This window comes from Fundulus heteroclitus, chromosome 23, assembly GCF_011125445.2.
Source record: "Fundulus heteroclitus isolate FHET01 chromosome 23, MU-UCD_Fhet_4.1, whole genome shotgun sequence".
Lineage (NCBI taxonomy): Eukaryota > Metazoa > Chordata > Actinopteri > Cyprinodontiformes > Fundulidae > Fundulus > Fundulus heteroclitus.
In genome coordinates this window covers 7,831,688-7,857,970 of record NC_046383.1, presented here as the reverse complement: position 1 = coordinate 7,857,970, position 26,283 = coordinate 7,831,688, and the positions used below count along the sequence as shown (strand labels likewise).

General features: G+C 39.1%; 1 protein-coding gene across 3 annotated transcripts in view; it reads left to right on the top strand.

Annotated features, from left to right (window-relative positions):
- The window catches only part of mbnl3 (muscleblind-like splicing regulator 3), a 38,978-nt gene extending 13,043 nt beyond the window's left edge, over window positions 1–25,935 (top strand). For 2 of the 3 annotated variants that reach the window (XM_021316008.2, XM_036127048.1), the window contains exons 3-7: window positions 13,567–13,731; window positions 16,055–16,258; window positions 16,353–16,592; window positions 17,317–17,470; window positions 25,261–25,935. In XM_021316008.2, the coding sequence (XP_021171683.1) occupies window positions 13,567–13,731; window positions 16,055–16,258; window positions 16,353–16,592; window positions 17,317–17,470; window positions 25,261–25,403 (906 nt within the window). In that variant the 3' untranslated portion in view covers window positions 25,404–25,935. Of the gene's footprint in view, window positions 1–13,566; window positions 13,732–16,054; window positions 16,259–16,352; window positions 16,593–17,316; window positions 17,471–22,427; window positions 22,520–25,260 lie in introns of all 3 variants that reach the window. The other variant, XM_012861721.3, reaches the window with a different exon arrangement.
- Window positions 25,936–26,283: the final 348 nt, after the last annotated feature.

The window sequence follows — 26,283 nt, the reverse complement described above, 5'->3', positions numbered from 1 at the left end:
AAGGGAATCCAGAAGACGAGAACCTGAACATAAACAGGCAATGCTGGCAAAAAACATTGGACACTACTTACACAATGGCTTTTAAATAAACTGGCGCCTGCTGACTGAAAAGCTTCAGTATATACAGGCAGTAGCGCAGGTGAATAGAATAGAGCTGATTGCACTGCTGCAGGAGAGTCACAGGTGCAGCAGATCAATCTGATTGCAAGCTGCAGGAGGAGAGTCATGATATTCTCAGTCAGCCGGGCCAGAATTATAACAAGGAGATGTTTTAAACACATCTTAAGCCGTGCAGCAATCCAAACAGGATCTGTTCATACATTCAGACAGCCCTGCCCCCCTCCCTCCTTTATTTTGAAATAATACTGGATCCGCTTTACACCTCCTGTGTCTGACTTCCTGTCTGGCTCATCTGGTTTTTCGCACATTTCCACCCTTCTCATCAGGGTTTTCTATCATGCCGTAGCACCATGGAGCCTGTGGGAAATTTCCTATTGCAGGGGTCTTCAATTCCCATTCTCGAGGTCTGGTGTCCTGCAGCTTTTAGATGTGTCCCTGGTCCAACACACCTGAATCAAACAGTTGATTTAGCTCCTCAGCATGTAGTCAAGTTCTAAAGAGTCCCGCTAATGACCTGGATATTTGACTCAGGTGTGTCAGACCAGGGACACATCTAAAAGCTGCAGGAACTGCAGATCTCGAGGACCGAAGTTGAAGATCCCTGCCCTGTTGACTACTGTAGAATGGCTTTTATTTGTGACGTAACGGAGAAAGCACGGATGAAGGACTATGTGTGAATGAGGGGTTATTTGCAACGCTTTACATTGACCCTGCAGAGTTCCACTCCAAGCCTCCAGCTTTGATCTTATTGCGCTGGTTCAGGGGCTCTACTGGTGAGTTCTGAATGACTAGGTGACGGTTAGAGAAGGACTCTTCTTTAAGGGTTTATGATGCAACTGTTTTATGAGAGAAGCCATATATTCTGTCTTCTTAGCAGTTTACTTTAGATCGAATTTCAGGGAGTGCTGTAGAAAACGCCTTCTCCACTTGTTTCATCTCTGCTTTGATGCATGTTAAGTTGAGCAACGTTGTCAAGCGCTATCATCTTTAATACTTACATTTCCCATGCCTGTACTTTAGTAGTGACTCATTGAGAAGCATTTATCCTTTAGGCACAAACTTGTTGGGACTCAAGTGTCTAACCTCGGCTCAGGTTATTAAAATACTGCACTGCAGATACAAGCATAGCAACCAGCCTGGAGTTTCAGTCATAGTATACGCTCTGTGTCACATCTAGGTTTCATAAACTCCGGGGTTTAATGTTGGTCCGTTCAGTGGTGCATTTTATACATACCACCTGTAACTAGGAGGTGAAATACAACCTGGACAAATTTCCTGTTCATCACAGATATGTCAAAGAGACAAAGACAAACAACCACAGGAAAACATACTCACTCCTAAGGTCAGCAGACACAGAAATTAAAATAACATAACTCTTTGTGGACTCTGGATAGCAGCCAAAAAGAGGTAAAAAAAACAGAGCAGGACACATACAGAGTATTTTGACTCCTCACAGAAAAGCCTGATTAGCTAGAGTAGAATTAGAGACTGGCTTGTTGCTATACTCTAAACTTTACATGCACAATATTTCATAGTGGCTCACATGAGGAGCTGTAGCTTTCATCTGAAAACTTTTAACAAACGTTAGCTTAATTATTATTATTATTATTATTATTATTGAGCGATTACACAGTATTTAGCACCCTTTCGATTCAAAACAGTTAATTTGAATCATCCAGACAAATCGGTTAAAAATATTCTAAGGAATCCCAGAAGATTGCTTGAGTCACTTGCAGCAATCCCTCATACATGCATGCATTTAGCGACAGTGGAGTGGAAAACTCCCCTTTAACAGGAAGAAATCTCCAGAACCAGACTCAGTGTGAACTAGGGCTGCAACAAACAATTATTTTAATAGTCGACTAATATATCTATTAGCTTTTTGGTTAGTCAACTAATCATGATTACTTTTTGTATGATTTCTATCATCACTTCAGTTGCTTGTACAAATATTTTGACTCACTTGTTCTTGTCTACACACCTTTAACTGTCCCTTTTTTTGCCTCTTATTGCCACTATCCTTTATTTATTACCTTTTATAAATGATTATCCATACAATATAAATTTTAAATTTAACTGACTTAATTTATTTTTAATATTATTTCTATCAAGATATATTTTTTTCTGTTAAACCGTCAAAGATCCAAATGTATTTAAAAACAAAATCTTCTGACCTTAAAGCATTTACAAAGATTTTAAACTATAGTGTTAATAAGGGTTTAATAACTAATCCTTGCATCGACATTGAAGAAGATGAGCAAATTATTAATTTCCAAATATACTGTTGATCGCTCCAGTTAGACATTAAAGTAAAAACAAAATCCAGTTATGTAGCTTCACACTAATCTCAACCATTAATCTCTGTGATAAATGAAACACTGAAGATTATTTTTGACGTGGAGGCAGCATGAAGCCTGAAACACAACAAACCAGGCATCCGATGCGATGGAAATTTGCATCGTAGCAATTAGATCTGGTCGGAGCTACATAGCATTTTGACAGGAAATCCATGAGTCAGACAGGAAGACAGACACTTTTGCAAAGTAAAACACATCCGGCATCCACTTTGGGGAAAACATAAAATAAAATCTCCAAACCGAAAGGTAAACGTTACGCAATTACCTGTCAGGTTCGTCCCCGCATAGGTTCATCCCTGGAAACACACAGCTCAATAAATAATGGTAAATGGCTTGTACTTGTACAGCGCTTAATCAACAAAACATTTCAATAAACAGTGTACTTACTCATGATAGGAGCTCAAAACAGAAAACCGATAAGAAACTTAAAGGAGCTATAAGTAAGCTATTTACTGTAAAATCAACCTAAATCATTCTCATTTGTCACCTGGGATGGAAGTAACATTGCATTAAAAACAATCAATCCTTTCCATCAACAACATCTTTGTCACATTTTTCTCCTTTCAAACCTAGAGTTACGGTCCAGAACTACTTGGGTTCAGAGTGTAGCCCGTATTTAATTACTGGTTCCTGAGCCAATCACATGAGAGATCCCAGGGTTCCCAACACAGAGCTCAGCATTTGGTATTTTATCTCTGCAAAAGAGCAGCAGCCTGCTAACCTGGAAGCCAGGAAGAGAAGCAGACCGTTGGATCGGACGGATCACATCGTTTGGTGTGTTTCAGCCTTAACTCTCCAGGGCCGAGGAGATTTTGGAGTACCAAGCCATATCTCGATAAACCAATTTGCCTTTACACAGCAATATTCTTGCCTAAAATCATTCTAAAAGTTCATTTCGTATCAAAGAAAGTGTAATTTTCTAAAACTTTACTAACTTTTTGTGCATTCTGCTTTCGGCCATTACCTGCATAGAGCCGTGGTCATGTGATAGGGTCATGTGATAGGGTGCTCACCAGGTATGCTGCCCTCTGCAGTCGCCTTTCTGAACTGCATGGGATTTAAACTGCACTACTGAGAGTGAAATATTGAGAGACGCAGCAATGTTTATACATTTTTGGGGAAAGAGCAGACACCCAAAAAGAACACAGCATTACTGATTCACGAGTACTTTCTATGTGACAGAAATGCAGAAAGGTAATAGCAGCCTAGCTCCATAGGTGGTTTCATCTAGGAAAGAAAAGCAGATGAGCTCTGAGCCAGTTTTTGGGTCTAAACGATGTTCAGTGGAGTTCAGAAGTAGACAAAAATGAGAAGGGTGGAAATGTGTTTTTTTATTCTGAAATGTCGGGATTTTAAGGCAGTGTATGATTAATGATTGTCATGATGCTTTTATTGCCATTTAAAGCTAAATAAATTGCAGAATTATGTTTTTATTATTATTTGTTACTAAATTTTTTGTCAGTTGACCTATGTGACCTAAGCTGATCTATTAAAGGTCCGTTCCTCTTTCATTCGCTGGTTGTGCTGCTTCTCCTTTCCTGCTGCTGCTCTCTCCTCCACCTCAGAACCACACCATCAGCACTGTGTATATAAAGGGGTAAAACACTCCATGAATTAATAATAACTTACTGCGTTTTAAGGGGGCTTACGCTCCCAAAAGACAATTGTTATAGAATCTAAACAGACCGCTGTGGTGTTCCCCAGCATCTATGCTAGTGCCCTTGTGAGATATTTTTCTCCAAAAGCTTTTCTACAGCAAAGAATCGAGACTCAGACAAGGGGCTTTCTGTCTGAGTGCAGCTGCTGTCTCCTGGTTTATTGAGTTAGAATTTATTATTCAGCCATTTTTCTGTGTTACGTCCTACAGAGCTGGGGGTGGGTGTGGTGGAGAACAGAGAGAGAGAGAGAGAGCGAGGGGGCCTAGCAACAGCGCAGGACTGAACACCCATTGGACAGTTTGATCGTCCTGAGTGGCATGGCTGTTTTTAGCACAGAGCAACAGCCTGGTTCTGAGCTGGTTCCACCAAGATGGCTTTTGTTTTAGGTTTTTTGTTGTTGTTTTTTTTTTTTAAACTAGAGGTAGTAACCATTAAAAGCCTCGTCTGGCCATCTCAGGAGAGCTGCGAGGTCGGTGTCAGCTGAAGGTCGAACCAGTTTCCTCATCAGGGCTCCTGTGCCGTAACAGTAAACAAACAACTCCTGAAGCAGAGCCCTTAGCCTCGGTGTGTTTGATGATTACACTCAGCTGATTCTGGTCAAGAACCGCCGCGCCGTCCCCCATGGCATCACTCTTTGCCCGCCCGTCCCTCCCTTCTGTGTTAATTTTGCGGATTTATCTGCTAATGGCTTCCCTCCTCTCCGTCCCTCCTGTATGTGCCATCTCCAGGCCGACACAAGCCCACCGCTGTCATTCCCTGTTGCTCCTCCATTAGGTCTGAATGGGCTTCAGCGGAGAGGGAGGGAGGGAGGGAGCGGCTCTCCACTTACTTCTTTTTACCTTGTTAACTGGAGTGCTGCTGTCATCTCATGTGATTAGTGTGGAAATCCCGTATGCCCATCACCAGACAGCAGATTCAGCCACAATGTCATATTTGAATCACCTCTGTTTGTGTATAATTTCCTTTGTTCACTCCAAATGTTATGAAGACGCGGCGACTTGTAAAGGTATTCATTCACCTTTTTAAATGTTGTCCCTGACGCTTCAGAGGATTTTGTTGGGATTTTCTGTGATAGACCAACATAAAGTATATATGGAGCAGAAAGAGGGTGGCTTCCTTTACAGATAAAAACATGAAAGGTGAACTTTGTATTTGTATTCAACTATCCTAATTCAATGCGCTATGTAGCACCACCTGTTGATGTGCTTTTGCACGTCTAAAGACTGACATTTTTGCCCATTCTTTGTTGAAAAATGGATCAAGCTCGGTACAGTTGGATGGAGAGTATCAGTGAACTTCAAGCATCATCTCTTGCTGCATATTTTTAATTGAAATCAGCTCCTGACTTTGACTGGGCCCTTCTATTGCATATGCTTTGATCTAAACCAGGGGTGTCCAAAGAGCAGGCTTTTTTGGGTCATTCGCAGCCTTTGGGTTAATTTTGTCTGGCCCACAATTCAAGGATGGTATAAATGTGGTATGCTGTATATTTACATGTCAGAGAAAATCAAGGAAAGCACGTTTTTACTGATGCAAGGCCATTTGACTATGATACAAACGAAAGTCTTCTTAAAACTGAAAATGTGCGGAGCAACACACAGTTTTGATCTTTTCTCAACCGTGTTTTCTTTCTTTTTACTTCATTTGATAGTAAACAGGAGCACAAACATCTAGGGACTTTCACTAAAAACTAGTGTTGCACCGATAACGATACCGATACAGATGCCAGTATGGGACGGCGCCACGATCCAGCACTAAAATGGTATCGGTGAGTACCAACAAATAGGCACCGATACCATTTTGATGTTTGTATGTCACTTGAACGCAGCCTTCTCTCTCCCGACTAGTATTATACGTGTTATATAAGTTCATTAAAGTTGTGCTATTTTGGCATTTGAGAGCCAAAACTCAGGCTTTAAAAGAGATTATTCAATTATTAATGTAATTTTACTGTCTTACTGTTGCACTACTATTATACATGTTATAATTTCACGAATGTTGCACTATTTTGGCCTTTGAGAGCTAAAAGTTTATTCAACAACTATCACCCTTTCCAGGTAGGCAATAAAAAGTTCTACTATATATATATATATATATATATATATATATATATATATATATATATATATATATATATATATATATATATATATATATACACACACACATCAATTTCAAACAGATGGTATCGGCCAATACTGCACAGCCAGGTATCGGTATCGGGGCTAAAAAATAGCATTGACGCAACACTACTACAAACCAGATCCTGCTTTTGTTGATGAAAATATGCACACACAACAACAAGATAATAAACCTGATACATTATTTAGTTTTTGTTCATCTTTTCTTTCTAACTGGGCATGATAACAAATTCAGACGGACAATTAATTGGCCCTGACATGATTGAAATAAGCAATAATATTGTCATAGAATGCCAATGGCATAATAATGTAGGTACACCCTCTCAAAGATCAATAAATGCTGATTTCTAAAGAAAAATTTACACAAGAACTGGAAAACAATTTATTTACCCATGGGAGGTGGGGAATATAAACCTGACGACAGGTAAGGCAGGTGGGTGGTTGAGTCGGGGACAGCATGCTCGTCTCTTCTTCTACAGCTCTGTCTGTAATGCTAACAGCGGCGCCACCAGCTACCATAGTGACTGTTGTTGCGCGCAACACTTTGTTCTCATTCATAAAACGCTGAAATCGGGGACATTTCTAGGGATAGGATGTCCAAAACAGGAAGTGTCCCTGAAAATTGGGGACATCTGGCCACCTTAACCACACTGTCTGTGAGTGTGCGCCATGTTTGTCGATTACAAGCTCCAGGAAATGTGCACCGTCAGGAAGACATAGACAACCCATCAGTTGTGTTTTTGTTTTTTTTCCCCACCTGGGAAAAATGCATGGGACGATTATGTTTTAGGTCCAGCTGCATGTTTTGCTGCATCGCCCCGGTTAGTTGCTGCTGTTTTACAACAAATGCGACATACCGGCTCGCACAGGTTCACCGCGGTCATTTGGTTTGAATCCAAAGTGCTCCCACACTGCAGCTGTCGCGTTCGGCTTTGAAACCAATTCCCATCTCTGTTTTCCCAAATCTCAGCTAGCGTTTCTCCGGCTTGCTACAAGCTGAGGTGCGTAATGAGACCACGCGCCCTACCTGACGTCAGAGTTCCCTCCTCCCTACGCTGAGGAAACATGAAGGGCAGGAGTGAGTCTGGATTAAGTTCAACCCACCTGCTCATCAACTGTAACCCGTTTCCCATGAGGGTGCTACCACCATGGTGGTCTGTCCACAGAAATGTGCAGTCTTAGTTTTCCCTCCTCGCACAGGGTTTTGTATATTGGGAAAAAGTTAAATTTTTAGTTTTTATCTCACCCGAGTGCCTTTGTTGTTTGCTGTGTCATGTACATGGCTTGTGGCAAACTTTATCCTCTTTAAGAGCTGAGAGTTGTGCTCCAAACATAGGCTTTTTGTGTTTAATAATGTAATTATGTTTCTCTTCAAACATATATGTTCCATTCTCCTGACAGATCAGTAATTGAGAATTACAACTGATTAAAAATATCTTTGAAGAGGGACTCATTTTATCAGTCTTTGTTCAGGTGTCTAAAAGCCTTTTGCCTTTGGACCAAAATTCATGGGTCTTAAGAAGTTAAAGAGGACCTCTGTTGGCTTTATTTCAACAAAGTTGACCACTAAGTGTTTTTTTTAAATACTTTTATATACAAACGTTTGTTTTTTATTATTATCATGAATTTATTTCCTTCCATTCTATAATTATTCCTTAGTTTGTGTAGATCTTACACAAAAAAATCTCAAAAAAACACATTTAGGTTTGTGGATGTAACTGAAAAAAAAATTAAGAAATAAATATAACATTTATTTCCCATATAACTACAACTAGGACAAATATGTTTATTTGTCCTAGTTGAACAGCTTTTACTTTTATTTGTGTTTTATTATATATATATATATATATATATATATATATCTATATATATATATATATATATATATATATATATATATATATATATATATATATATATATATATATAATTAAATAAATAAATAAAAAGGGGCTGGGTCAATAAAAAGTTCAATAGAATAAGTTTTTGCTTCCTTCCACATTCTAGCCAATCATGTAGATTGATATTGCAGTCATTAATCCTCCCAACCAATCACAAACGCAGACCCGGGAACCCAACTCCGCCCCCTTCATAGTGTTCTTTTTTATTTTTTAAAAACATGCAGTTTTGGTAAAAAAGTTGGTTGAATAAAGCTTGACTTTGAATTCAGTGTTTGTGATTATCTAAAAATAGGTCACTAAGCAACAGCAAAATGTGATAATTATCGATACCAATCATATGATTTGTATTTTATCAATATGCTTTTTTTTCTATATTGTCCAGCCCTTATATATATATATGTATATATATATATATATATATATATATATATATATATATATATATATATATATATCTATATCTCATCAAGACTTTGCTTTACACATTTAGATGAATAAACGTTTCACAAACATTCAGCTTTTGATCTTATTGTCTCCCATGAGAAGAGGCCCAGTCTCCCCGAGCCTTTTTAATAAACAAACCGCCCGAGTTTTTGCTGTTTTTTATACATTAGATAAAGATATAAACTGTATAAACTGTGCGCAGCTGTCCTGGAGATCATATTTGTTAATGGGACGGCTCTCTCCTCTCTGAGCATCTCTGCGTTGCGTAGCGTGTTGCCGTGGCAACCAAAAAAAAAAGGAGATTCCTGACCTCTCCTCAGCACCGCTTCTCACAGGCCTCTGTCTCTAGTTTTTACAGCCACATAACACATTTTTATGTCTACTCATGTTCACTCTGACAAGGCCCCAAATTCAGACACTGCTGTGGTTTATTTTCCTAGGTAGGCTAGGAGCAAACCATGAGATCATTAGGATGTGCTTTTCTGTCGCTCTGAGGTGGAGCAGCAGTGCTGGGCTCGTGGGACTTTCTCTCTATGATTAACTCATCCCTGAACACACAGCCCGCTGACGCAAAGCTTGCTCACATCTCCGCTGTGGGTGCTCGTGTTAGCCGCTGTGCTGTCGGACCATTTGTCATGCAGCTGCAGGCTCACCTGTGTGCTTATTTTCTGACGTGAAAGGATGCCGGCAAGGCAGACTCTGCAGTGTCTCCTCTTGTCATGTGCAGTCCTCCTGGGGGTGAACCGTTTTATGTGTCCCCATCCATCACTGTCAGATTCTCCGCAATATGACCTCAGCTCGTCATCGGACTTTTTAATTTTCCCTTCCTTTTTAGCGCTGCCTCCATTATACGGCCTGGTTGAGGCTCTGTGGAGGTAGATTAGCGGGTTTACAGCTTGTCTGCAGGGCTGTAGAGCTGCTGTTGGCCCAGGATTTAGATGAAGACTGCAGTTTCTTCTCTACCTGTGTGATGGTCTGCAGCATTCATGCAGCGCAGTCTTCACCGTTTCCCCATTCTGCCAGAGAGGCCCTCTGCTTTTACAACATCCAGAGACCGAGTGAACTGACAGCTGGATTTTATTCTGGTTTGAAACTTTTAGTTTTAAAATACGGGTGAACATATTGAATACAAATAACATGAATCAACATGACTCTTGGCCATAGCAGCTAAAGTTAGCTAATTGAAACATTAAAAGCTTAAATTTGTTTTAATAAATGATGTGTTAACAGAAAATTTCTAAAATAATTTGTTTTACTTTTAGCTTTTCAAATAAAAAAAAAAAAATTAACCAGCTTAACACATGCTTAGTCTGTTGTTTTTGTAACCAAAAATGTCCAAAATACAGTGATGTGAAAAGTATTCCTTAAATTATGGCAAGTATCATCACCTTTCTGGCTGCTGCTGTGATGTTCTTTATCTGTAATGCTGTGTAGGATTTACACCAGATGTAACGGGACAAACACTTTTCTAAAAGTCCAACACTTGTCTTGTCAGTCCAAAGAATGTGTTCTCCAAAGTAGGGCTGGGCGATATAGAAAAAAAGCTTATAGATAAAAAAAAAAAAATGCATATTGATCGATATCGATAATTATTAAAAATATTTAAAACCATATTTTATGTGCAGCACTGCCTGGACATTTTATGATATTGCTAAATGATTTGATTTAAATAAATAACACAAACACAGAAATCCTATTAAATCTTTATTTAACCAACTTTTTTAACCATAACAGAATTTTTTTTAAGAAAAATAACTTAAGAGACCTGAGTTATGTTATTAAATAATGATAAAGAATAAACTAAAGTGACCAGAAAAAGTGACCAAAATAAATATACCAAATAAATTAATAGAATAGCCTATTTAGGTGGCTATAGTACACTAGTTACTTCTCAGGTTTCATAATTGAGAGGCTGATGCGGGGCTGAGGTCCGAGGTAGTGGCGTGTTGCACAATTTAGGGACCGCTGTTAGAGAAAAACTTGCGTCCCAGAACTTTATATCACGGATCAAGAGTGGCAGGTTTTCGCCAGGCTGTTTTTTATTGCTTAGTCAGGGAAATATTCACGCCACTAATGTAATAAAGAAGTTAATTTGAAGGTGTTTGTGCAGTATACTGCCAAAACCACTAATGAATAAGCACAACAAAAAAGGAAACGACTAATAACAAACACCTCCAATGTTTTCCTGCTTGTTTTGGGGTGTCTCCTCCGTCACAAATTGGTGTGGTGCTGGTTTGTTAGGTCTCCTTTCATCTTTCCTGATTTCCCCTTCCTCACTGGACAACCTGGCAAATAAATCTTCATCTTTTTGAGTTCAAATCTAAGCCATAATTATCGTGCAGCCCATTCAAACCCTGCTTGACAGTGATATAAAACAGCTCTCAAAGGTTTAAAATATGGTCTTGGTTTTTGTGACAGGAATAATTAGAAGCTGATAAATCTTTCCCAAACTTTTTCCATCTTTAACGAGGGGTCTGCGCGGTGCAGTTCAGCTGGAAAACAAACAAATCTGTTCGGGGGAAAAGAATAAAGAATAAAAAATGTGCAGTAACCTTTCATCAGTGCGCACACAATTAAACCAACTCTTATTATAAGCAGTTTTTCATTTAACATCAGTAAAGGGAAGTCCATTTGCTGGTTTTGTTGTGTGTGTGTGTGTGTGGACTCGCGGGGATGCTAGAAAACAAAAATCTCTTTTCATCTTCCGCTTTTTAGCTGAAATGTGAAGGTTTTGGGTCAAATCCTCATTGTTACATCTAAAGAAAAGTAACCCACATCATGATGCTGCCGCCACCGTTTGTCATTGTGGTAATAGTGTTTTTTATTTCTCCGATATTTGGATATTAGCAACATTGCTTTTGTCTCAAACTTTCCTTTTGAAAGTGAGCCGAAATGTGTTTTCATCATATCAGGTTTTGGAACATTTTCGGCAGGTTTGGATGTTTTCTTTCTAAGGAAAAGCTTCTGCCTGTAAACCCTCCTCGTTTCTCCAGACATATGGAGAAAACATTAGATTATTATGTTGTGCAGTGGAAATCTTTTGTATCTTCCTCTGGTGGATGCCTTCGTCTTTTGAGATTATTTTTGCTTCATTGTAACATCTTTGCAAACTCTGGCCTTAGCTAAAGAATGGAAATAAGAAAGTGGCTAGAGTATCCTATAAAGATGGTGAACCTTATTTCCAGTCAATCAAATTGTCTTTAATTGATGGACCCAAGCAGAATGAAGGCTGGAGTTAAATCAAAATGTGACTTAGCAAATTGTTAGTTTATATCTGAGCACATTTATGCAGCTTGGTTATTGCAGCTTTTTATTTACTATTTTTTATTCTCCCAGATGTGGTTGTTTTTCAATTAAATAATCTAGTTAGATTCTCTATGTTTCTGTTATGAGAACATGTTTTAATTGATTATGTTTTTACCGTATCATCTGAACTTGGACAACACTGGTGTATAATTTGGTGTTTATGCGCAGAAGTCAGAAGCAAAGAATGTTGCTGATTGTCTGCCATAAACGTAGACTGTGGGCTTTGCTAGTTTACTTTTTGTTGTGTTTGTAATAAGTTGACTGGCCAATGTCACGTGCTGATTGTGCCATAAATCCCTGTTTGGAGAATAAATATCTATTATATATTCATGTGATTTAGTGACTGAGATGCTAAAGCTCAGATAGGGTTAGGAACACATGTTAATCACAGACAAAATCAACCCCATATGTCATGATTTTCTAATATTTTCCACTCTTCTCTTTGACATATCTCAACTTTTTACATGGAAATTAACAAATGAACATAACTATTTTGAGCTAAACGCCTGAATACAAATAAGGCCGGAAAATGTGTAAAAATAACAAAATAAGCCCTTTAGAAATGAATAAAGCTGCGTGATTAAAGTGATTGACCCATTTCATCCACTCTTTGTTATATACAGTTGTAATATTGTTCTTTTTGACATTATACCGACCAAAGCTGCATTTACAAGTTAAACACACTTATTTTCTAATATATTCAGGTATTTAACAGTTTTGTTCCAACAGAAATATGAATGATGGCGTGATGTTTTCATTTATTAAAGTATTTGCTTCTCAATTTTACTCTTCCTCTCAAGTTAAACAGAAATGTTAAATATTATGTGTGTGTATATATATATATATATATATATATATATATATATATATATATATATATATATATATATATATATATATATATATATATATACACACACACATGTGTATGGAATAGAAGCTGACTTATGTCCTGCATTGGTCTTTGTGAGTAATTACAGAAGAGTTATTTTAATTTTAGTCTACACTTCTGTTATCTGTGAATGTCCAGGGTATACCCTGAACCAGTCCAGGGTGTACCCTGTCTCTTGCCCAAGGACTGCTGGAGAAACACTCACCCACAATCCTGCACGGATAATCTCAACGCCTAGAACAATGGCTGGATGGATGTTTTGTAATTTTCTTTAGTTCTCTTTATGTTTATTTATTTAATTTGTTTTTTGGACAGCATCGGTTAGAGAATGGCAATAGTTGAGCATGTGTGTGTTTATTTCTGATCCCTGGAGTTTATTTTTATGCTGTGTCAGAATGTAAAGTCAAATGTTGTTTTTTTATGGCATTTTTTAAATTGTGCTTACATTAGAAAACCTTTAAAAATAAACCAAAGTCTCTGCAGTGCCTTCAGTGTAATTTAACCAAAATTTATTGGACACAGATGTTTCTATGAAAGTGCAAATTATTTATGCTTATGTAGTTAAATCCTGAATGATTAAATGGAGCCGCAACAATAACTTAACACATTGTGTTTAATTTGAGCGCTCTGTGGTCGTTCTCATCCAAAACTCAGCTTTGATCCGTTTGGTTTCTCACTCTTAATGTTTCTTTCTCCCGCTCTGCTGTCAACCCCCGTTGCCTCCTCCTTTCCCGCCCCCTTCCTCAGGGCCGCTGCACACGAGAGAATTGTAAATACCTGCACCCACCGCCGCACCTGAAAACCCAGCTGGAGATTAACGGAAGAAACAACCTGATCCAGCAGAAGGCCGCGGCGGCCATGTTGGCTCAACAGATGCAGTTCATGCTGCCCGGAGCACAGCTGCAGCCGATTGTGAGCAGTTTAGACTACAACACACATTAACTCTGACTAAAACTGATCTAAGATTTCTCTTGTAATGTGCTGTTTTTTAAAATATTTATTTAATAGATGTTCATGCTCTGCTGTTTTTAATTTGCATTAATACGGATTCTGCATCCCAGCAACGAGCATACTGAGTAAATGTCCACTTGTCTTTGCATATTCAGCAACAGCTGGACGTAGATTGAAGTCTCACAAATTTGAATGACGTCTGGTCAGTTTATTGGTAAATCACTTGTATCCTAAAAAGCAAAAAGAAAACCTGGAAAGCTACTATTTAAGGGCAAGTTACAAGTTTGGTGTTCTCGGAAGTAAATTATAAAGAAATGCAGGATGTTTCAAAACTGGAGATGCGCTGATCAGTTTTGTGGCTGATTTTAAAAAAAATAAAATAAAATTTTTGCAAAACTTTGACATGCTAGTACCAGTTTTAGCAGTCATGAGGAATCACAAGAGCTCATTATTGGTGCTATTTATTTAGCAGAAGTGATATATATGAGAGAGCAACAGGGTTTAACTTAACTTTGAAGATGCTGTGGCTCTGGTGGGCTTTATTCATAGTTACCAGGCAGGAAACAGGCAGAAAGAGTAAGACATGCAGCAAGAGGCCTAGGAGTTCAACTACTTTGAAACAAAAGGAAAGAAAAATGGAGCATAATATTTTAAATGTCTTTAGCATAACTGTTACTAAAAATGCTAAAATGGCAATCTTTTTGTTGTTATATTCCCTATATATGATAAAGGATGCACTGGTATCAAAATCTGGGCTGATATTAAGCTCTTATATTGATATTACAGTTAGAACCGATAGCGTATATTCACAGATATTGTATATATTACTAGGGATGGGTATCGATTTAAACTTCAAGCATAGAATAAATTTTGATTCTCAAGATTTAGAATCGATTCTTTTCAGTCTGATCCGGTATCAAACTGGATTGCTTTTTTTTTCTGCTGTTACCTGAATTACATGACTGTGTAGTTATGCAACATGTTGATACTAGTATTATATTAATATTCAACCGCAAATTAATAAAGTAGTTAATGGTGGCTGTAAGGACCAAACTTGTCTCTGAATGTTGAGACAATTGCTTTTACAAACCTGCTGAGGAGCAGAAAACCCAAACAGATCCAGAGTAGAAAACAGGACTCCAGAGATATCTACAGCTGTTATTTGGACACTGACCTGGTGTATTATTAAAAATAAAAATTCACCTCTTGGAGTGGAGTTTAAGTTCACATTTAAGTTCACAGTGGAAAACGCTTTTTTCAAAAATCAGTTTTTGGTTTTATGAATTGATCTGTAGGAATCAATATGAGAAACTATTCAGAATTGGAAAATGTAATTTTTTAACACATCCCTATATTTTACATATATTTGCTTATACTTGCAACACTACGAAAACCAGACCTCATTGATTCCCTGCCTTAATTAAATACCTTGCAGTTTTGCGCTGCGTCGCTGTCACACGGCAAATACCACATGACCAACCTCCTAACCCTCTTGAAACACATACACAAGCGTCGAGAACATGGAAAGAGAGATTGGTTATTAATAGTGGCCCAGGTGTACTGATGGTATCAATACCAATAAGTTAAAAAATGACAAACATTGACCAATAACAATGTCGATGCAGATACACTGCAAAAAGAGAACTAAAAATAATTAAAATGAGTGTATTTGCCCTTGATTTCAGCAGGTAAATAAGATCATCTGCCAAAGGAATGAGTATTTTTGACCCTAAAATAAGATAATTAGATATACAGCACTTGAAATAGGATGATGGAGATGAATTGTCCCTATTTTAAGTGCAAAAATCTTATTCCATTGGCAAATAATCTTATTTACATGCTCAAATCAAGGAAAAATACTCTCATTTCAAGAAGATTTTTCTTATTTTTAGTTTTATTTTTGCAGTGTATATAGTCCATCCCTACATGATACCGTGCTTAATACTACCAAAGGGTTTCTACTTTTTCAAAATCCTTCCCGTTTAACCTTCCATATCAAAATAGTTTCATTTTAAATCTGTTTTCGTTATTTATGTATTTGTTATTGAACAGTTGTATCGTAACGTGTCTGATTAAGATGAAAATCCGCCGACTCCAATCACCAGCTGACTTTTCTGTGCATCTCTCCGCAGTATTGTACGTTGTTATGTGATTTCAGCTCTGCACCTCTTTAAATGCCTGAAGCAATTAGAATAGATTGCTAAGATCCTACTTGGATAACTGAGTTGTTTTGTCAAAAATGTTGTCCCTTTTATTTTTGCCCCGTTGCTCGTTTTGCTCCTAGACAACCTTTCCAGTGACGCCTTCCCTGGCAACCAGTCCCAGCATGGCATTCAGTCCATATCTGAGCCACATGGGCCCGGCCATGGGCCTGATGCCCGAGCTGCTGCCCAGCACTCCCCTTCTCGTCCCCGGAAGTCCCACCAGCCTGACAGCGATGGGCAACGGCACCTCGGCACAAAAGCACACTCGCACGGACAAGCTCGAGGTATGCCAGCCCTCGTGCAGTTGCCGTGTTTCTATGTTTAGTCAAAGCACGACGAAAGCGAGATGTTGATCGGCCTTCCCGGTGGCCCTGGCAGGTTTGCAGGGAATTCCAGCGCGGTAACTGCACACGGGGTGAGAGCGACTGCCGCTACGCTCACCCCCTGGAGGCCGGCATGGTGGACTGCAGCGAGAACTCCGTCATTGTGTGCATGGACTACATAAAGGGCCGCTGCAGCCGGGACAAGTGCAAGTACTTCCACCCACCGGCTCACCTGCAGGCCAGGATCAAGGCTTCACAGCACCAAGCCAGTCAAAACACAGCACCCGCATCCTTGGTGAGTTCTTCCCAGGAGTGCCATTAAAAAACAAGTGACTCCTCGTCCTTGTCCGGATGCAAGATGTTTAGATGTTTTCTATCAGCTTGTGCGGTGTATCTCCTCCCAACACAACGCATTCTCTTGTTTTATTCTATATCTCTACATTCGTTACTAAAGCAGGCCACAGTTTTCATGAGCCATCTTGAAGCTGGCCAAATGTGCAGCGTGCATGTTTAAAACAAGGACAAGACTTACCAAGCATCTGCTTCTGTTGCCCAATGCTGCATACTGAATTTCTGCTGGCTGCTCTCCACCGTCACGTCTGTCTATAAACTATTTGACCTGAGATAAATCAAATATAGCTAAAAATAGCTCAGGGTCAGGCAGGCATTGCATCTTGCAGCTATTTAATCCCATGTGGATCATTTTATTTGCATTTTACTGGTACGAGCGCCTCGTGATCATCCTCTTGTGCACTTATATGTTTCAGCATGGCCCCTTTTTTAGAGATGAATACTTGCTGTTGTTATTCTGTTTTTGATTTGACCTTTTGGTGTTCCTGCAGCGTTTCAATTCACGTTTTGTGCAGCGTCGCCCTCTTGTGGCTCTGAAAGTGTTTACACGCTGCAAACGGGCAGCTTTAAAATGATCCATATATGGCCTTAGATATCGTTTTAAAGGTATGTTTAGACTGTTGATAGATATCCTGTCTTTTCCTCTCTTTAACTCTCCACCTGGCCAGGCATTAGCTCAAGGCGCCATGCAGTCGCTGCCAAAGAGGCAGATCTTAGAGAAGAGCAATGGAGCAGCTGCTGCCGTCTTCAACCCTAGCATGTTCCACTACCAGCAAGCCCTGGCTAACATGCAGCTGCAGCAACCAGCCTTCATCCCCGCTGGTGAGTCTCTGGATGCACCGGCAACATCAGGGTCCACCAGTCACACAAAGAAGCATAAACCTGACATTTGAAAAAAAATAAATGAATAAAAGATATTGCTCTTCATAGAGGAATGCAGACATGATCTGACTTAGCAATACTGCAACATTTATAGGGTTTTAACACCTCACAGCACAGGTAACACGTCATTAAAAAATTAAAAGAACTCAATCGAGATGTCAGGAAGGTAAATGTGGACTTCTATAAGTCTGGTTCATACTTAGGTATCCTTTCCAGATGCCTGAAAGCGCAACAATTCAAGCCATAACAAGTATTAACAGCATGCAAATGTTTAGCCATTATGTTGCATAGGAAGTAGGCTGTCTCTGTGTCCAAGACATGAACGTGTTTTGGTGTCAAAATATGTGTATTAACCCTAAAAAAAAAAGCAAAAGGTCTTGTGAGGATGCTTTGTGTAGCTTGTAAAAGAAAGTCTTTATTCACAGTGAAATAATTCCACAACTTTAAAATCAACATAAAAATCCAGATTTCAGTTTGCAAACGCACTCAGGGGGAAAAGACCTAAGCTGTGGAGACATCTCCAGTGTGGTCTGATGGAACTAAAACTGAAGTGTTTAACCATAATCACCATCGTCACATCAGTACCAAACGGGGGAATACCTGGGAACGGCCTGCCCGCTGCGACGTACAGGTGTGACAGCTTCATACTTTGTGAGTGTTTTGCTGCTGGAGGGAATGGTGCGCTTCACAAAGTAGATGAAATTATGGGGGAATGGCTTTAAGCAGAGAAACTGAAGCAACATTTCATGACATGAGCTAGGAAGGTACAGATTAAAACGCAAATGGGTCTTCCTAATGAACAGCGGCCCTAAGTGTAGTTAGTTGCCAAATTTTTAAGGACCAGAAAGTCAACGTTTTGCAGTGTTCACCACAAAGACCTGATCTCAGTCTCATACAAGCAGAGGTGATAAGCTGTGCAAGCAGGGAGGCCTTTAAACCTGACACAGTCATACTGGTTCTGTCTGGATAAATGGAGCAAAACAACAAACGTCAGAAGCCTGAGAAACGGTTTGTGTTAAATCTTTCTTGCTGAAAACGCAGTTGAATTTCGGATTGTTTTCTTATTTCGGCTTTGAGGCTGCACAAGCGCCATAGGATTACCAGTTTTATGCTGGGGGATGCTTTTTTGTCATTCTGACATTCAAAAGAGGTCCTTTTTGAGTTTCAGACAACAATGCTGTTAATCAAGTTCACACAATAAACGGCTTTGTAGCAAATGTGATCACCTTTATAAAAACAGAGGAAGTTTGTTGGTCTGCAGCGATCAGATTAACACAATGTCAAGGTGGTAAGGTACTGGCAATGACCTTAGAAAATAATATAAACCTAGTTTCTAACTACTTGAAATCCATAATGAGAAAGATTAACATTTATGATAGTGTCCAGTCTCCCCATTAAGAGAAACTAATGGAAACTACTACGGAAATTTCTCTCTTAAGACTATCTGGCAATACAACACACTGTTGCATCTTAAACATGGTAGTGGTTGGGTGAGGATTTGGGCTTATTTTGTTGCCACAGGACCTGACCACCTTTCAGTCATTAACCCTGAACTCTTCTGTTTACCAAAGATCTTGTAGAGTCAAACATGAGCTCCTCTGTCTGACAGCCAAATCATAGGCCAGACTGGATCATTTAACATTAGTCTTACTAAAAGAAGTGAAGTGAAACTCCTCCACAGTTTCATGAAGTCATGAAAACAACTAAAGGTGGTCATACAAGCAGCTGGAACGTTTACACCCATACTTTTAATTTTGTCCACATGTTTGGTGAATAAATAGACACAGAGGAATACACTATAAAAGTAACCTGCCTTCACCTTCACTGATTTGAGTGTCACCCCATTCATTTCTAGGCTTTAAAGACATGTTGGCCCATCCTTTGTAGCAACAACATCTTCAGCTATTCTGTGAAGGCTTTCCACAAGTTTTAGAAGTGGATTTAAAGGCATTTTTAACAATTCTTCCAGAGGCGCATTGGTGAGGTCAGACACTGCTGTTGGACAGAGAAGCGTCCATTTTAAAGGTGACATATGGTGATTTTCAATACCGTCCTTTTCATATTGAAATCATTGAGTTGTGGTCCATATAAAGTGGAACTGCAATGCTTTGGTGTGAATTCCTCGTTATTGCCTCCCCACAGCCCCTCTTTTAACCCCTGTTCTGGTGTCCGTCTGAGAGCAACTCGTTTTGGTGCTGTCTCTTTAAATGCACAAGAGGCACTTCCCGCCAGCTTCCTGGTCGCACAACTTTCCCCTCCATCCCTTTCTCCCATTTTTGTAGTAAGGTGGAGGACGGCGTCATGAGTTGTCTGTACTAATAACACCCAACATCCAAACAATTTGACTTATCCACTTGTAGCTCCAGCATCCTTCAGCTTGGACTACAAAACAGCTGTAAGAAATAGAAATGGTGGATTTGCAAAACCGGTAAGCCAGAAGTCCACGACCTTGTTTAGCAGCTCCGCAGCAAATACTGTGATGCAGTTGTTCGGTAAACGTAACAGAAAAAACACAGAGAAAAGTGATCGGACTGAAAAATAGGAACCAAACAGAATATAAAGACATCTACACAGAACCTGGAGAGACTACATTCAACTTTTCTGCACTCCTACGACTCCAAGGACACAACAAAACAATCTATTTAAGGGCTAAAAAAGTGGATTTTACATGATATGTCCCCACTAAGGTGTTCTATGTTGAGGGGGTGAGGAAAATGTGGAGACCAGATATGTTCTTCCACGTCTAACTCACCCATGCATGTCCTCATGGACCTGGCTTTGTGCACCAGCTGTGCTGTCATGCAGAAACATGAAGGGCCCATCCCCAAACTCTTCCCACGAAGCTTGGTGCATAAAATTATCCAACATGTTTTGGTATGTTGAAGCTGTTCCTGCTTTGACACAACGTAGCCGAATAAGTGTTGTTCTCCTGAGAGCTGCCAAAACAGACTCGCCCATCGGTTTACCAGACTGAGAGGCATGATTCGTCATGCCAGAGAACAAGTCTCCACTCCTCTGGAGTCCCGCGGCCCCCGGCTTTATTAAGTTGTTGATGTAGGATTTGGATGGAGCAGCTCAGCGTAGTAAACTTAATGAAGTTCTCCACATATTGTTCTTGAGCTAAAGACCATTAACAGCTGATTGTGGGAATTTCACAACTTGGGATATTGCACAGGTGACACAAGAATTAACTAAGTTCCTAAGAGCAATGTGCTGGTGAAGATTCTCAATCATCCAGGTCATGATCAATCCAAAAAAGGTAAAAAAATAAAACAATTGGTCTTCTATTCTGAAGCTGAAGACATTTCTACTCCCATCCAGGCAGCTTTCTCATTTCAAAATGTCTGGAGTAGTGTAGCATTCGCCTTCCAGGTGAATCTACATGTGAATCTTAAGCTCTAAGGAGGCCTCGCCTGCAGGTCTATATAGCTTTGAACTCCACTCTACTCCAGACATTTTGAAATGAGAAAGCTGCCTGGATGGGAGTAGAAACATTTTCAGCTTCAGAATAGAAGTCCAATTGTTTTATTTTTTAACCTTTTTTGGATTGATCATGACCTGGATAACTGATAATCTTCACCAGCACATTGCTCTTAGGAACTTAGTTAATTCTAGTATCAGTTATAACAGGACGCCACCTGTGCAATATCCCAAGTTAAAAAATAATAAAACAACTGAATCAGAATCAGGTTTAATCGCCAAGTAGGTTTGCACTTACAAGGAATTTGACATGGTATTGATGGTGCAGACAAAAAATAAGAATACAGTGAAATAAGAAGTAAAAGGATATATACAGCTTCCGTGTATATATCCTGTTACTTCTTATTTTACTGTATTCTTATTTTTTGTCTGCACCATCAATACCAAGTCAAATTCCTTGTAAGTGCAAACCTACTTGGCGATTAAACTTGATTCTGATTCAGTTGTTTTATTTTATTTTTTTTACCTTTCTTGGATTCCAAAGAGCAACGCTGCATGTCTAGGTGTTCGATTTTATTCCGCTGTGGCCGGGGATTTATTTTTGATTTGCCATTATAGATGTTTGTGTTTGTTCACTAGAAGTTAAATTCAAATTGTTGTTTCTTTAACCATGACCGTACCAAATAGATGCTGCCAAAGCAGACCTAGAGAAGACCAACTGAGGGAGACTGAAGAATGAAGCCCGGTATCTGGTTGATGGGATCTGGTTCTGACTATAAGCTCTAGAGAGAATCTGCAGGAATCTGTAAACCATGTGAAAACTGTGTTTGTAACAGTGACTTGTTGACTCTGGCATCTTAACACGGGCTGCGTCTCATTTAAAGCGTTGGTTTTCTAATAACCAACTAACTCACAGAGATGCAGAGGGAGCTTTCACTAACCCAGCTGTGTGCTGCTGACTTGTTTCAGTCAAAATGGGCTGACCGGTTTAAATAGTTCAAAGCAAAGCAGATATATGACCAGAAAAGCCCAACTTCACCTTTTCTGCAACTTCTAGTTGTGTTAACGGGTTCATATAAGTGAAAATATATCTATTTTTGTATGGATCATTTGCTCCTTTCATACACATACTCAGCTCATTAAATACAATTATCAGATTCTCCAGTCTGATCAGATTGTATGGTTGTGTATCTCCTTGTTTGGTTAACTATTTGTTGGTTAGTATTTCATTTGATAAGTGGTTAGCTAATGAAATATGTATTTTTCTTTCTCTTCTTTTGTTTGCATGTCTCCTGATATCTGTTTAAACTCATCTACATCACTCGATATTCCATTATTTTATTTTTTTTTTTTTTTACTCTGCACATTTTGCCATGATAACCATATCATCCCTGTTCCTCCTCCCCCTCTCCCTTCCCTCCCGCATCCCCCCCCCCCCTCCATCCTCTGTCTTTCGTCTGACTCGCCTGAATTAAAGTTCCCATGATGCACGGTGCCACCTCCACTGTTTCGTCGGCCTCGACCCCCGTCACCAATGTCCCTTTCGCTGAATCCGCCGCCTCGAATCAGGTTTGCTCTTTCATTTCAGTTGTGATTTATTTTAGCTCTGTAGGTCCTGCTCACTTGTCTCTTTTTGTTTATTAGGTTAACGAACCATCTGCTTGTATCGAGTTCTGTTCACATTTCATCTGTCGTCGCTTTTTTAGTGTCAAACGAGCAAATGGTAAACAGGGATTACTTAAAATGGGAGACATTTTTTACCAGTGAAGTCTTCACTTCTAAGTCTTACTAACAGGCTTTAATTGTCTTAAAGAAAAAGTACCTAAACCTTTTAATTATGTTGCTCAATATGACAAGAAAAAATCTCTTAGTTAATGTAGACTCTGTCATCTATTATATTATCAAGAAATGCTTATTTAGAGCAAACATCTAAAACAGTCACTAAACATTCTGGTTTAAGACTGATTTAAATCCCTTATACTGATCTATAAATAATGCCTTATTCAAACAGCTTGAATGAATCTATTGGTCAAAAATGTTCTTTAAAAAATCTCTTAGGCCTTCACAGAACAGCTGAGATTAAACTGCTCATATGTCAACTGTTTTTAATTTAGCTGACTATCTGAAAGCGGATAGTTTTACTGGATTTTATTCAGGAGTGTTGTGGTGGGGGGGGGGGCTAAATATAGTCATATCTCACTCTTTTCATGGTTTTATTGGTTAAAAAAAAGTAAAAAGCAGTCATTGTTTTCTTTTCACTTCAATCATGCACTTCTTTGTGCCTGTGGCTGATCTTGATGCCAAATACCAACTAAATACATTGAGGCCTGTGGTCGTAATTTGCTAAAATGTGCACATCTCTGCAAAGCACAGCACATTCCCACTTAAGTAAAAGTGAAATGAATCATTTCCAAAATAGATTTGTGTATTTCTATTTATTTATTTTTATCTGCCCACCTAAGTACTTCAGCTAATTTCTGAATCTGAAAACTACATTATTGTGCAAAAGTCTTAAATCACATTTATTTCTTCATTTTTTTACATTTTGCTACTCATGAGAACACTTTCTTGAAAGTTTTTTTTTTTTTAAAGGAGGGGCGACTGTGGCTCAGTGGGTAGTTATCTTGCAACCGGGAGGTTGTGGGTTTGAGTCTAATTTCCTGTCTGTCACATGCTGATGTGTCCCTGGGCAAGGCACGCAACTCCGTATCGGTGTATGAATGTGTGTAACTGGGTGAATGTGGCTTGAAGGTAAAGCGCTTTGAGAGGTCAATATGGCTAGAAAAGCATTATATAAACTTCAGTCCATTAACTATTTGATCGATGCTTTCTGAAGGCCTTTCAGATATCGTCTCAGGGGTTTAACGGCTTTGTAATCGTGTCCTTTTACCTGAACATTAAGGCATTAACATTTACTAACATTTTGTAGCTCTGCTTGGTTATATAAAATAGGAAAGTGGACAACTAAAGAGCCTGGAAAAATTGAAGAGTAGAAATGAAGAGTATTTAAAAGGCATATATATATATAAGATATAGAAAAAAAGGACAACAAATACAAAGTTCAGGGTCCACCATAATCCTTCTCTTGATCCTCTACCGCAGGCTGAGGCTTTTATACAAGATTCATCTTTTGTAAATAAGTAAACTTTATTTATATAGCACAAATTGTTTCACAATAAAAAAAGCATTGAAACAAAACAGAGAATAGAAACATAAAAGATAATTTAAAAACAATAAGCTTGTTTTAAAATAGGATTTTCTGGGACGTAATCGTGTTCTTGTGACAGGATGCTTTTAATGAATTTAACATTGTTTTGTTATCTGTAATGTGTGAAAACAAAAGCGGTTTCACTAGTTAGAGGGGCTTTTTATGCCTGAAACCTACAAACATTCCTCTGAAAAATGGTCAGATACTAGCTTGAACAGGAGTAAAACAAAAAAATAATCACAACTTTTTTCACTTTCTTATCACTGTCCCTCCCAAACAAAGGAAGTACCTATTTCAGGTCAACCCATTATGTTTTAATCCAGGATAATTCGCTTTGTTTAGCTCAAATTGTTCAAATTGAGCCCAAACAAAGATGTAAATAATTAGCTCTGGTTAACCTGATATTAAACACTAACACATTTTAGCTGTTTTAGACCAGATATTGAAAACTACATGTGCATCTTGTATGGATGAAACACAAAATCTGTCGCCCCTTTCAGCTCAAGCGTTACGCCTGGCAATCAACTGAGAGGTCTCTGCACGAATTGAGAGGATTGAAGTCAACTCATCTATATTATATGATAATGTGGAGGTAGCCATAAACCCATAACCTCTATGAACTGTATACAGAGTTGTGGAGGGAGTGTGTCACAGTGCAAAGCCTGAGACGGTGTATCATCCTCCAGTGTCCATCTGATCTGAGAAATATGTTGATCAGCAGAATCTGTTGCAGATATTAACATTTTGAGAACAGTGCACAATACTTTGATTGTATTTAAAGCACTGTGCATATTTAGTAGGTGGGCCTGCAGGAGGATCGCACCAAAAAGCTCAAAGATGTGTGTGGGTTAGCCCTAGCTGTAGGTTATTGGGTTCTGCAACCCTGATCGCATAATCTGGAAGCACACAAGGCCCATGATGTCAGTGCATGGAGTTTCATGAGGTATTTAAAGTTTGATAGGAGAAATTAAAACTATACTTCATTCAGTATCTACCTTACAGGAAAATGGGCCTCACCGCACTAGATGCAGTCATCATTCTGGACATGCGTGTCATTAAATCTCATTGGTCCTCATGTCTCCCTCCTTTCTGCTTCTTTCAGTAGACTCCTCAGAGCTTCTGACCCCCGAACCGGTGGAGCTGCAGTGCGTTCCCATGGAAAACCATTTCTGCCCCGTCCCCAAACTGCTGGTGGCGGCTCCCGTGGGAATAAACTCAGTAAGCCTTTCACGAAACCCCAGTTAGAGTCCCCGAAAACCTGCAGCTCTGCAGCAAACATGTGCCTCGCCCACAGCGCACACTGAACGAGTGTCAGTGTGAAACTTCTTATACGATGTTTATTAAAATAAAATAAAAAAAATGTAAAAAAGCTGCAATGGTTCACGCAATACAAGCCTGAACTTAATAACGCTGCTTTACTGCAGCCGTAACGATGCATACTGACGCGATGAGCAATAGAGCTCCCTCGTTCTGACAGCCATACACGACCACACTTTAACCGTGTGCACTAAAACACACTAAATGAAGACTAAATGCCCTTTATGGGTTGCAGCCATTATCCGAGGCAGCCCAACACACCTGACTGATCCAAAGCAAGGAAAGTTCATTCTGGAACGTTCAGAACATTGGAGCTGCAAAACGGTCCTGCTGCTGGTCTACAACCATGACATGTTTTTAAAAAAAAAAAAGATTTAAGAAAAAGAAATGAAAGAATGTTTCATAACATGTGACATTTATGTTTCAAGATGACTAAAAATCCAATATGTGTCGTACCATGTGTTGTATACGATTGAGTTTATTCTCATCTGATGCCTGATGAAATGTCAGAAAGAAGCTGTTGACAATTTGTTTGTGCCTTTGAGTTTTCTGCTGAGCAGCAGAGAAGACCTGGTTCCGAAAAAAAGGTTTGAAAAACTTTGCAGCAACGATTGAGAGATGTCCATATTTGAAATCAAAGGCAATATCAATTATACGTTTGTTGCATATCAGCTAGAGGCTTTCAAATGGAGGAAGACTTTACTAAACGTTTGTGAGGTTAACGGTTGTGTTTCAGTAATTGTTCGATTTAAATTAGATTATTGCCTGGTTTTAACTATAATATGAATTAGAGCAGCAGTTTAGGCAT